General features: G+C 32.2%; 1 protein-coding gene across 1 annotated transcript in view; it reads left to right on the top strand.

Annotated features, from left to right (window-relative positions):
- Positions 1-283: 283 nt before the first annotated feature.
- The window catches only part of LOC137923977 (nardilysin-like), a 29,265-nt gene continuing 14,930 nt past the window's right edge, over positions 284-14,618 (top strand). Inside the window, exons 1-6 of the mRNA XM_068767257.1 lie at positions 284-516; positions 876-1,086; positions 9,663-9,803; positions 10,123-10,291; positions 13,118-13,326; positions 13,990-14,160. Coding sequence (XP_068623358.1) covers positions 284-516; positions 876-1,086; positions 9,663-9,803; positions 10,123-10,291; positions 13,118-13,326; positions 13,990-14,160 — 1,134 coding nt within the window. The remainder of the gene's footprint in view (positions 517-875; positions 1,087-9,662; positions 9,804-10,122; positions 10,292-13,117; positions 13,327-13,989; positions 14,161-14,618) is intronic.

The following is a 14,618-nucleotide window of genomic DNA, read 5'->3' as shown; positions in this document are numbered from 1 at the left end:
TTTTCGCTACGCTAAATTTTATTTTATAAAAAATGTTGGTAGCATAGTATAATTTAAGAGCTTTCAGATAACCTCTTTATGTCTGTCATTTGTGGAAATAAATAAATAAAAAAATAGTTAAAATTTCGAACAACTCAAAAATTTCAGTTTATTATTCAATTTATGTTAGAAAAATTAGTCGATGTTAGGAAATTTAGTGAAAGTTTTAAAAGTTTTTTGTAAGCACATGGTGCACAATCTATTTTTAAATTTTAAATAATGGCAATATTCAGTCACTAGATAGATGTCAAAATTTTTGTCCATTTTTATTCAAAAAACATTTGGTCTTCATCAAGCAAAACACATAACAGTAGCAATGTCTAAAAGAAATAGTTTTCATAAATCCCCAAGGTTTAGACCTGAAGTAAAAGTGGTTAAGAATCATTCAGGGTTTTCAGTTAGTACATTCAATAGAAAAGAGAAAGTTGAAGTTTTACCTGAACCTGTAAAATCTGTGTCTGATAAAAAACTTTACAAGTATGCTTTCTTTTTATGCCTTGAAAGGACTTTATTTTTATTATTTCTTCATTTAATCAAATATTTAATTTTGTCCCAATGTTATAAGAATCTTAACCCCAAATTTTAGACCCTTTCAAAATATTATGAATAGTATTATTTTGGCAATGGATTTGTAATACTACCTGGTTATTTTTACAAAATTATTGTTCATGGCTTTAAACTTCTTTTTGTAAATGTTTCTATTTTATATTTGACTATATCAAATTCAGGTAATGGTAATGATCTAAACATTAATATCAAATAATATCTATATTTATGTTTAATATGATAATTGTTTAATGCTCTACTCATTATTTTTTATTAAATTTTCTCTGTAGGACTATAAGGTTACAAAATGGTTTAACAGCACTACTGATATCAGACCCTAGCAGACCAGTTGAAAGTGAAGAACACAGCTCAAGTGAAGAAGAGAGTAGTGCCACAGAAGAAAGTTCAGGTTCTGATAGTGATGGTAGCAAATCTGCACAGTCTGGGAGCAGTGATCATCATGGCAATAAGAGAAGAAATGAATTTGATGAAGAGAAATTGGTAAGTGGATTGATTTCATAAAACATTACAAATAACAATAAATATTCCTTCATTCAGCAACTATATAAAAAAAAAAAAAAAAAAAATATATATATATATATATATATATATATATATCTATAAGTTACTACAGAGTGAAATTAATTTGTAGTAAATATTTCTTTAAAAGTAAAATGTTAGTATAAATACATTTACTTCTATACATATCCATGTAATTAAATATGTTTATATGTGTATATATATATATATATATTTTTATACATACATAATGTAAATAGTATAGGGTAAATAAATTTGTGTATTTATATGCAGGTATATAATGTTTTAGTGTTTTTTTTTCTAAAAGGTATATATATAAAACTACCAAAGATTGTTTCATATCATTTCTATGTTGACTACTCTATATTATCATAACTTGAATAAATTGTGTATAATACAATTGGATTTTAAAATTTAGGTGCATACATTGAGGAATAATAGGAACCTGTAATGCTTCTATAAAAAATATGACATTATGAAAATCACTATAGTTGTATGGTGTATATGAAAATAGTTAACTCTTTCATTATGAGCGCCAGAGTTAGCCGGCTTCTACTGGATGCCCCGTGTGTACCAGTGGTGGAGTTTGATGGCATCCAATTACTATTCTTTATATTGCATTGTTATTGAATTGATTCCTCTATGACTACAATCATGTTATTGAATGCGCCTTTACTTAAAAACAATTTTTTGAAAGAAAAGTATATATTTAGGAACAAAAATTATATAATAAGTATCACCGCAATAATAATCTACTAAGGTTGATGGAAAGATGTTTTACTTTCAATTAATAAATCTAAGTAGAAGGTGTGTTATTTGCAGTGCAAATGGCAAAACATGAACCTAAATATGGATGTAAAAATTGTAATGTCGGCTTATGTGTAGATCCCTGTTTTAAGACATCACAGCCAAATAAATTACTAAGAATTATCCTAATGTCCATTTTTAATTAATATACCAATAAAACCTTTAAGTGTGTAACACTTAATGGGAAAACATGAAAATCAGTTTACCGCCATGCAATGTGTGCATTTCACAGTGTGCCTGGTTTGGAGCATACTGTGGTAAGAAAATGGTTAATAATGTAGTTGGTGTTAATTTTTTACACTTATCTTTTTATCTATATATAGTAGAAATCCAATAAATCAATGTTAAAAATTAGTTGACAAGGCTAAAAAAATCCTATCTATCCTAATTTTTTTCATTTGCTTTTATGTTATTATGAGTACCCCTATTTGTATATATTTTATTTGCCAAAAATCGTTAGATTGATTTTAAAAGGAAATGCTATTTTGAAAAGTCATGCAATCAAGATGACTACTGCATATAACTTTACAAGATAAACTATTCTACAGTTCCTTTTTTGCATGGTTAATTCACCACTTGATTTAATGGGTAAACAGTGAAGTGTAAAATGTTTTTGTGTAAATAATTCCATTAATCGATTACCTAACAAACAAATTGATTCAACAATCTAACAATCCTATATTTATGTTACATAATATTGTAATGATAAAAATAATAATATAATGGGAAGAAAGGATATACATACTCTTTTTTAATGTGGTAGATTAAATGTGTTACTAAGAAAAAGGTCAAATGAGACATGATAAAACTAAATATTTCTTTCAAAAAAACAATGTAAAAGAAGTAAACATTCAATTCATATTACATAAGTTTCATCAAAACAATTCATTTTTATTACAAATAAAGGAGGATTTTCACTGTGCACTAATACTAAATGTACAGTGATAATTCAATTTATTTATACAAAACGTAAAAAAAATAAATTAGGATTATTAATCAATTTTGCAACTATTCATTGTTTCGGGATAAAAATATGGCTATGGCCTATGGACTGGACCAAATTGCTATCTTCAATTTTGTATTCCTTAGACATATTTAGCACAACTGTTTTTAAGAATGTTCTTAATGGCTTCTGTTAGTTATTTTAAGGTTGTAAAGCAGGGGTGGCAAAGCTCTTTGATAGTGCGAGCCATTTATCGAAATTTGAAATTTTTTGCGAGCCGCAATTGACTACGCTTTTAAAACACGCAAAGAAGTGTTTTTATACAAAAATTATATTTATTGAAATTATTTAAACAAAAGTACAAAATAAGTGTATTGAAGGTAGATATAATGTCACACGTATATATGACAGCTAAGCTAATACACAAGATGTCGGTTTGTTAATTATGATCGGTATTTGGATTTCGCTAATTTTATGGTAAAATAATAATTATTATTCACACCATTAATTTGTTCCAATTTCTCAGGAGCTGACATTGGTAATGTAAATTAAAATATTGAAATAATTCGACGATAATAATCGTTTAAAGAGCCGCAAGTGGCTCGCGAGCCGCAGTTTGGCCACTTCTATTATGAAGTTTGTTATGTCTGTTTTTTTGTTTCGCGTTGTTTATATAATTTTTGTATCCAACCACGAAAGCTAAGGTTACAAATTTAATGTATGCTTCATGTAGAATCAAAAATATATTTCGTGGCCTTCTTCTAGGTAGAACAAAATTTTTTTTGTAAAATAGTGTATTTATTCTTTTAGAAGAATTGCGTTATTTCAAAATCGAAAGTCGATCAAATGAAATAATATAATTATTTGATATTGCTATGACTGCACATGGGTATATCTGTAACTGTAAAATACTGGTTATAAAAAGCGTTGAGAACAATTGAAGCAATTTTTAAACGTTGAAAAACTGAAGTCTATTTCAACGAAAATATTTAAGACAAACGGCATATACACATCGTGTGGTTCAACAAACATATTAATTAGTTTCAATTGGTAAACGACATGTTATTAAATGCAGATCTGGTGTATTGTCATCATTATTATTTCAGCCCTAAATCATTAATTGCTTAACTTAGGTCTCTCCCATAGATTTTCAGTAGGACCAGTTGATGCAGCATCCATTTCTCACAGCACCTTAGCTAGGTCGTCTGTCCACTTTTTGGTAATTTCTCCTTTTTTTTCTATTGCGCTGCACGTGGTCTCCACTCCAAAAACTTATGACCCGTGTAATCTGTTCTGCATGATATGTAGTCTGCCCAATGTCATTTCAACTTGTCTATGTAATGAAGCGTCGATCACTTTCAGTCACCTACTAATCTCTTTATGCCTGATTCTATCTTGTAGAGAAATCCTGTGCATAGCATACACTCTCCATGGCTTGTATAAAAATTGTGAGTTTGCCAATGAGACGCGAAATTAGTGAAATTCAAAGAACTTTACAATTTTATTATAGGAGTCGATAATTCCACTTTAAAAATTTACATCGACAGAATAGTGAAAGGAAAACGTTAAATGAAGGTGAAATAATTAGATCGTGACCAAACTTGAATCTGACTACAAACGATATTCCGTATTTGTTTTGTCACGGCAATCTATAATTTAGAATAAAAATGTAAAATTGTCTATGATTAGAATTATTTTTTATGCTTACAAATAACGAAAAAGCATTGTTTATACGATAACAGGAACTATAATTTACCCTTTATCACAAAAAAAAATTATACTAGGATTAAAGTACTAGCAGACGAACCAACCAGCATAAAATTTTTGTATTAGTATTACTATAAAATTGCACCGTTAGTGGAATTTTTGTTTTTATATTTGGAATATACTTATTTGAAAGGTAATCATTGTAATAAACCGTGTTATGAATATTTTCCTTAGAAAATAATATAACACTGAAAAACCATACCAAAACCGCCTATAAAAGTTAAATAAGTCCCTAAAACAATGCGGGAGAAGAATCTTTTTAAGTTTGTTCAAATTATACACCTAAAATTTCAATAGAAAAATTCCAAATTTCATTGAAGTTTTAATTGAAAGAAGTTATTTAAAAAACAGTGAACTTTATCTTTTGACCCTACCCACCCTCTGCAAATGTAATGACGATTCATCTATAAATATTATCATTGTTGAGCATACCAGTAATATCTACGTCGATGTATATTTAGAGCGTTCAGAACAAATCGGACAAAAAGAAATTGGTACACAATTTACTGCCAGTCTCTTTGTGTTTTTACATACTAGGCTATATTCTAATGTTGATGCATATATCTGAGTATACTGTGTTCCTAAATTGTTTTTGAAGAATGATTTTTAAGATGTGCGTTCGTTTTATACTATAGATTTCATTTAGCGTGCAGAGTTTCATCCGGTTTATTTTGAAATTTTTTTTATTAATTACTTGATGATGAATATAATTATTGCACATTAAATTTCATTAAAATATTAAAACCCATACTTATAAATAAATGGTCTATGATGTTAAGACATTGCATGCTTTCTACAGGTTCGTTATCGCCGCAGGCTAATAAAATTTGTGAAGGACGCGTACGAGAGGATAGCGTGTAGAAAGCGATGCAAGCTTTTTAATAAACAACTTTCACTTGACACGGTATGAGTTGCCTCGTATCTATGGCCGTCATTGACACCATAATGTCCAAAATACGAGACAGAGTTTTACGAATTAATTTTCAATCTTATTCCATTGTGTTGTAAGGTATAGATTATTTCATCATATAAGTAAAATCATGTTTATTATTTTGATTAGCGTAGACCCGTCGTTTCTAGCGCATTGTATGAATACATTTATCTTTTCACTATTGGTTCCGATTTATAGAATTAGATTTTTTGAAATAAGAAGGTCACCATAAATTGAATTTTTTATATAGAAAATGATTCAATGGCATGACCGTCGAACGGAATCTAAAACCGAGATTCCCAAACTATCGCAGACAAGAGACTAACCCCCATAGCCAATTTACGTTAAAAATCCTCTGTTTTTTGTTGTATTAATACATGATACATACCGAATCAAAATTGTTGTGAGACATGTTTGCTGTTGGAAATGTTATCAAAATTTAACAAAATGTACAGACATAACGTTAATAAATTAAAATATATGTTTACATATAAATAAATTATGTAAATATAATTAAGTAGATAACGTTTTTTTCACAAATAAGACCAAGTGTTTCATCTCGCACGTACTTGTGTATACTTGTGACTTGAGTTTTTAAAATATTGCAAAAGCGTATAAAAACGATGTTTCTTAAAACGTTATCCTTGCATATAACAAATTCGTATACGAATCATTACTTATAGTGTATCTAGCAAGTTAGAAGAAATATTAGTTTTTTATAATATCTGTTTTTTAAGGAAGCAATTCGACCACTGTGAGTATCAGGTTTAACAAAAAAGACCGTACGAAAACAATAATCTTCTAATATATAAAATTCGCGTGTCACGGTGTTCGAACTTGAACTCCTCCGAAACGGCTTGACTATAGATGTAAGGCCGGTTTAAAACAAATTAAACCAAACGGTTTAAAACGAAAAAAACTGTTTAAAACCGAAAAAACCCATTTTTTTCGGTTTTAAACGTTTAGTGTTGACGACTATATTTTTCTTAAATATAAACACATTATCTATTCCAAGCGTAGACATTACCTAGCTAAGTTGAAAAACTATTACCTAGTTAACTATATAGGTTATTTTGAAAAGATTTATCAATCAGTTTCATTCGGTTTAAAACCAAACTCACACACTTGCACTTCTCACGCGGAGAGACGTCAAGATGCAACGTTGCCAGCTCGCCTACTCCACACCACACACACACATACATAGCGTGTTGCGTGCGGACATGTCAGTGTTGCCAGTATTGTAAAAAAATGTACAAATTTGAATTCAATATAAAGGTACTCGTACCAAAGATGCCAAACATTACTAAATAACTAAAATGTAATGAGCTGTTATAAAATTAGATTATTAGGTACCCGACTTTTTCTTGAAAGTAATAAAAAAACTGGCTAATCTTACACAGTCCACTCGACAACATGATGATCATCCAATCAAGAAAGTCATGAAAATTTATGAGGCGCCACTATCTTTGTAAAACTGACTGACATTTCTGTCCTAAAATTAAATATGGCAACACTTTATTTCTTTTCAAGACTTTCTTGACAGACTGTGTGTGTGCATAGCAGTCGGCGGTGGCTCTCTGTCGGCAAACTTTTTGAACAGAAATTGAGGAGTGGACCTTTAAGTAGACCTTAACTACTTGGAAATAAAGGTCAAAACTCCTATCCACAATTTCTTTATTATTTAGATACATATTTTAATCTATTGTATGTAATATTGTTTCTTTATAATTATAGTACTTTATATGTAATATACTTACCTACATAGGTATAAACTGCATAGGTAACTAACACAAGACCAAGTATTGTCGATAATGATGTGTAAAAACACTGTTCTTATATTTTAGTAGGCGAGTTTTAAACCGTTTAAAAAGATTTATTTGGGGTTTTAAACCGCCACTTTTGGTTTTAAACGTTTTAAATCGGCTTTTTTACATCTATAGGCTTGACCGATTTTTACCAAATTTTACATACGTATTCAGTATGTCTGAGAATCGGCTACTATCTAGTTTCCATACCCCTAAGTGATAAGGGTGGTCCACCCCTAAATTTAATTTTTAATTTTTTAGACAATTTTTTTGGTTTTTATTTTATTATGATACAGCATACAAAAATGCATACAAACCTAAATTTCCACCCCTCTATGATCTACCCTTATCTTACATTTGTTAATAAAAAACTTTAATTTTTTTGCAAAACAACGTTTGCGGGATCAGCTAGTATATAAATAATAACATTTTATACATGAGTTACGGAGATTTAGCCGGCCTCGATTCATGTTTTTTGAAAACATTAATTGAGACTTACATACACATATTTGCAATTATTTTATGTGACGTTTTTGGCGATTTTTTTTACAAATATTTCATTATATAATTTTTTTTCACAATTACGAAGGTCTGCTTATTACTATGGCATATTTCTTTTTTACTTTTGGGCAATTTTTTTTTATTAATCATCTTGAACTCGTAATATTATGAGGGGAAAAAGTATTTTGACAAAAATACTTTTTCACCCACGTATTATTAAATTTTTTATATATTTTTTTTAGTATGTATAAATTTTTAATAAAGTATAACATTCATACTATTGAAAAAAACAAGTGAGTAAAATTTCATTTCCCGCCTTTTTATCCTATGTAAAAAATTTTGAATGCAATAATTTTTTTATACATTTTAAAATTAAAAAACAGGGCAATGTGTTGGATGACCATTGTAAGGGACTTTGTGGGGTCATGATTCTAAATTCCGACTTAACGAATATTGAACATGCTCAAATTCTATTACACAATATTATTATTACACATAGGTATATTTAAGGTGGTACAGGATGTCTAGTGGCAGGTTTATGTTTTTAAATACAATTATATCAAAAAGTAATTAACGGTGCGGTAGAGAATGATGCCGTTGAAATGAAATGGATTTTTCAGTCACGATGTTGCAGTGGTCAAGTGAGAATCGGATATTTTTTTAATAGTAATTATTCTAACGTAACTATACTTACAACGATATAGGGCTTATTTATCAGCTTTGTTGTTAGGCCACAATGACTGTTTATGTAAACTTCTGCGCAGAAAGAGGAATGGTGTAAAAACATTGCTTATATTTTGTATATAAAACTTGAATATCAGTTTCACTGTTGTTATAATAGATATCCTGTCGAGCAGAAAAGTATGACTTTCGGAAATGACCGGCTTGCTACCGTTTTGCAGAATGTTAGCTTCATCCCCTTATCCGATTATTACCACTTTGAAATTTTTACTTGGTTATATATATTTTTTTTATATGAATAGAAAATTTATAAAATTGATATTAAGATCCTCCATGTAGTAACTAAGCTCAAGTGCCCCCACGAGGGGACCTCGGCATAAGCTGTTAATAGATAATACCTGCTTAGCATTCCGACACAAGGGTGTCGAAACGCGGCATGGGCACGTAGCGACATTTGGGAGAGGCCCATGCATTGCAGATCGCATCAATCGGCCGTTATGATGTTATGATAAAGGGTTATTACAGAAATAAACTTAATAATTAACTTAACATAGACTACTCTGTTAAGGTCGATAGATGTTAGACGCAGGCCTTATTATGATAAAATAAATTTTATTTTAAATTTCGCCATGTGTTACCAAACATGTTCATAATAAGGATAAAAACAATCGAAAACACTAATTCATTGGCGACCTTGAATAAAAGATCGCCTTTGGAAAAAAAAGTAACAAAAAAATTAAATCGAATCTGCTTGCGTAAAACTACGTAAGAAACATAACAAACGTAACAATAATAACTTATTACACTTGAACTAGTTTTTGTTTGGGCTGTCAGTTATTTTTTTTATATTTTAATTTTGAGTACATTTACAGGGCTATTTTAGAAAATAAATGTCATTCATATTTCTATATATATTTCAATTTCTCGAACAATTGTCATCTTTAAGACTATGTTTTAAATACTGTAATCTAGTTTTTACATAAATTATTAGTTTGACAATGTTAACACTCCTAATAAAAGTAACAAATAAAAACAAATGTCTAATTATTGCTCGTACTTGTATATTGTCGATGATTAAAAATTTCAACGTGTTTGTGTGCAGGCGGCGTGTGCGCTTTGCGTTGGTGTGGGTAGCTACAGCGACCCACCGGACATCCAGGGTCTGGCACACTTTGTCGAGCACATGGTGTTCATGGGCAGTGAAAAGTATCCCAAGGAAAATGAATTCGACTCCTTTATCAAGGTAATTAAAAGTTTTAAGAAGTTACGTTCAGGATTATTACAAGTGAGGGTACAGAGGTTATCTATCGCTTTTCCATCGACTGCTGGGTGTAGAACTGTCAATATTCCATCACGTGTCTCCTAATTGCCCTCACTTATCCACTATCGTATAATTCTTTATTTTGACAGTTTTTAATGTCAAAAAAGTCATATTAAATAAATTTTTATAGTAGGTTAGACTGAAAATATCCAGCCAAGATGAATCTGACTTTTTCGATATTCAAATTTAGTACATATGTTTAGTATATTCTCAGCGTATATATCTCAAATTTATTAAACAGAAAAAAGGAGGTTCTGACAACGCGTCGACAGACTGCGAGGTAACGACATTCTATTTCGAGATCCAGGAGAAGTACCTGCCTCAAGCCATGGACATGTTTAGTCAATTCTTCGTCAGTCCGCTCATGAAGAAAGAAGCTATGCAACGGGAGCGGGAGGCTATAGAATCTGGTGCGGAATTTTCTATAGTAATACTTTTAGTATACTTTATATATAGATAAACATATATATGATTTTCACCTAGGCACTGATTCATCACGATATATTTGGAATAACAAAGCTTAGAGACTTAAAATTGGGGTAGGAATATTTCTTACGCTAAGTAGAGGAGAGTCCACCGATCGATGTTGGGGGAGCATTCATTAAATTCGCGAAGCAGACGAAGGTCAGGTAGGAGTTATAATAAAGGGCGATGAAATTATTCTCACAAAAAACCTCCTTTATTATTTAATTTTTTCCCTTCGTTTTATGTGAGATAAATGTCCTCGCATTTTTACTTTCGTAGGGGGAAAAATACACAAGTCACGTCTTAAGTAAAATAACAAAAATTCCTATGATGTACTTCTGTATGGTGGGATTACCTGAACTATTTTGCTCACATTTGCATTTCTCCCAGTGACCTCGCGGCTCGGTCTACGTCGGGAGAGATAAATCTCCCACTCTTCTCTCACGGATGGGAGTGTCAAAACAAAATGCACCTTACTTCTCTGTCACTTGACCCCTTGCAGGCAACTGAGTGCCATGACATCGCCAGCCAAATATCATAAAAGTTAGTTTCTATAAGTATAAGCTCTTCTCTTCCTGCGGCGGATGTGGACTTAAATTCAACACCAATAACGATTTGGCCGAGGAAAATAAGGCAATTCTACACCGTGTTTAATCCCGGAGGACAACGGGAAAGCAATACACACCTTCATTTTCCAACATATAATATACAATATAGCAAATATGTTTATGTATGTCATTGATGTTTCGTCGTATATGATAAAAAATATTTTTGATTGTAATGTTCCACAAACCTTTTTCTCAACATACACCGCACAGGCCGCACCGTAATACAATGTCAGACTAAATTGACCAATTATTTCCGCCAAGCTTAAACCGAATATTAGACAGTGATTTATCAAACGCCAGAAGCGTTACGACAATATGGAAAGCGTTGTAACTATTCTATCACTTTGTTTTGTATCCGACACGAGTTTTGTTGAAATATATAGCATTACCAAATTTTTTATTGTCGAGCATTGACGGTGCCCAGCTTAATCTTCACTGTAACGGGGTACCTTGGCTTGTGTTGTCACTTGAAACGCGGTCATTTCAAACCTGGGCTCTCGAGGTGACGCAACCTCGGCTTGATCGATATTTCATTGTATTCACACAATCCTACGTGGGATGGATAATATAAGCAACGACAATACATCTACATAGTTAGTTTTATTAAATAACCACTGCACCTGCGACATTCCACACAGGTCACCAAATTATACTAAGTAGAATCAAACGCTTCTTACATCTCAACACTCGTTTTTAGAGAGCGACCGCCCGCTCCCTAACCACGAACAGCGTGGGCGAACCGTGGTTGGATCCGGATCCCTTCTTGGTTCATCTGTGGTCCACGCTACCATCCCAAGGCGCATGCACACAACATCAACACAGTCAATACACAGCTCTACACGGGTAGAACGCTTTGCTACGTGCGAACGTCTTCGTGCAACTGGGACGCGCCCTTTTTTTAGTTTTTAAGTTCACGGACCCTTCCGCTCCGTAAACTCAGCTCCGATGAAGCTGTAAAAGCTCTCTAGCTATCAGCAATAACATCAACAGAGAATAAGTAATAAGTTCATTAAATAATTCTTTTTTACTGTGTGGAACGCGTAACGCATAACACAACAGGTTGGTATAAATTTATCGCTGAATAACGTCAGGCAATTTAGTAATCGAAGTCTAGTTACGTTAAAGAGCCATTTGTATAAACAATTTATTTTTGAATAGTTTTGTTTAGTGGTAAACCTATTCTGTCGCCAGAGTCGAGAGTTCAAATTCATTTTTTTTATATTTTATGATATAGTTTCGAATTAGGTTTTCATTTTAAATATTTATTTTGTTAAATAAGATTTTATATTCTTTACTCAAACAATAACCTACATAACTACTTGCGCAGTTGGTCATGGTTATTTTGCCACTTCCAAACAATTACAATTCGACACGTTTTAATTTGCAATATTGTTGTAGTATTCAGTTGGGTTGTCTTTATGTAGGATAGTGAAGTAATGTTTTATTGAGATTGCTATGACAATGAAGCATGCGACGTGAACAGGCAATGTGTGTTGTTTCCTAATTTTCAAATAAATGTACTAATTATATAAGAACATAATTTAAAAGGCTTGTAATTTACATTCATCAATATAGGTCTCTCCTAATGAATTCAGTAGGCATACCGTAGTTGTACCGGCGCATGGTATAGGCCTGCTTCTCTGAGGTTGTTGCCATAAGAGCCGGCTAGGAGAAAAATATTCATCATCGATGGGTAGCAGCATCTCCAGATTTTTAAATACTAAACAATTCGAACCAATTCCATGCTTACGATTTACAAAAAAATCAAGCCAGGAATAGAGTAGTTGGTACTATCCATGGTAACGACGGAGTACTGGGCGGCTAGGCTATTGGTCAGGGGCGAGTAGGGTGGCATGGTTGAGCGTATCTTCCCTTTGAGGGATTTGGGATTACTCCTGAAGGCGAGATAGTACGGTTTATTTTAAGTGATGGTGTTTATATTTATCTCTCGCTCCGGACTTGGGCAGTGCGTTCTCTAGCTATGACTTAAAGTTGACGCATACCATAGCATATTTTTAACCCTCTTAACTTAAGCTAAAGGAAGTTGTTATAAGGGAATTCAATCTGACTCTCGTGTCTGTGAAATTGGGTCAATTTGATAATTTTCTCAGAAGGGACAGTAAAAAATGCTTTATATTTATAAATAATATTTATTTTAAACAGAGTTTGCAATTGCTTCTCCGTCGGATTCGAACCGCAAAGACCAGCTACTGTCAAGCCTGTTTCCCGAGGACCATCCCGCTCGTACGTTCACGTGGGGTAATCTGCGCAGTCTCAAGGACGACTTGCAGGATGACGAGAAACTTCACCTGGCCGCACATGAGTTTCGGAAGCGACATTACAGCGCGCACCGCATGACTGTCGCTGTACAGGTTGGTTATGACACTCTTTGAATCATTTGACTTTATACTACACTGCCTATAGCTCGCTTGCGTTATTCATTTATAGGAAAAATGCCAAAAGAATCCACAACAAACTCAGACGATTTTTTGTGGTCATTTGACAGCAAAATGATTCATTCCCAAGCTTTATTCATAATTTTTTGTAACTTAAAAATCTTCACACCGTTATGGATTTTTTTTAAATATTTTGTTTAATGAACATCTTAAGATAATTATAAGTATTAATAATGCAATAAAATATTATTGTTTGCCAGTGTTACAATGAAAACCTTTATTAAGGAGTTTTGGAACAATAAAATTTTGATAGCACTGTGCTATAAGGGATGGTATAGGAAACTTCGCGGAGCTAAACCGATATGGCTCTCAAGGTCTACCAATTAAAGTGATACAAGGCTGCATGTATCCTATAAGTAATGGCAGATTGAGGAAGGAGTCTTGTAGAGGAGAAAAGACAAAGGGGTGTAGGACGCCCTCCTTTCAAATGGATTGTCACCCTAGAAAAACGGACATAAATGAGTGGGTCAGGAGAGTAGAGAATCGCAAAGCGTGAAAAGTATTGAAGAAGGCCTACACCCAGAAGCGGATGAATGTAAGCTGATAACAATGTTTATTATTTTGTACATTTATTTACAGGCGCGAATGGACCTCGCGGCTTTAGAAAAGTACGTAGTTAACACGTTTGGACAAGTACCGAACAACAATCGACCACCGAATAACTTCACGGAGCACGCCTTCAAACCTGACGCCGTGACGCCCGAATTTAGAAGTATTTATTACGTTAAACCTGTTAGTGATACAACCGAGGTGAGTTGACCTATGGACGTGTAACGGCTGAAGTGATGATAGTAATATCAAATATACATTTTAGCATGGACATAATATTCTTAATCTTTGATTTCCAATTGAAATAAGTACTAAATTGTGTATATATGTACAAAAAACTTAAATTAAATATGTAGTAAATTAACAACATTTAATGTCCTTTTATTCAGTCATTTTAACAAATAATTACTTTTATAAACAACGTCTACACTAAGACTCGATTTTTACAATATTAATTTTAGCAACCACCAATCAAGAAAAAAAATTAAAGATTAACGGTGAGGTACACTAGTAAAAAAGTGTAATATTTTTCTTTATACGATTGTGATAGATTGCAAAGTTCCAAAATAATGAATTAAACAGGCATATATTATATTTTGTTCTTGGAGATGAAAAATCCGTTCCATCAGACACCTACAATGAAAATTAAAAAAAAAAAA

Source organism: Battus philenor, unplaced genomic scaffold (genome assembly GCF_028537555.1).
Source record: "Battus philenor isolate CCGP_79_NKW_IND1 unplaced genomic scaffold, ilBatPhil1.0.hap1 SCAF_23, whole genome shotgun sequence".
In the NCBI taxonomy this organism is placed as follows: Eukaryota; Metazoa; Arthropoda; class Insecta; order Lepidoptera; family Papilionidae; genus Battus; species Battus philenor.
This window is presented reverse-complemented; position numbering and strand designations above follow the sequence as displayed.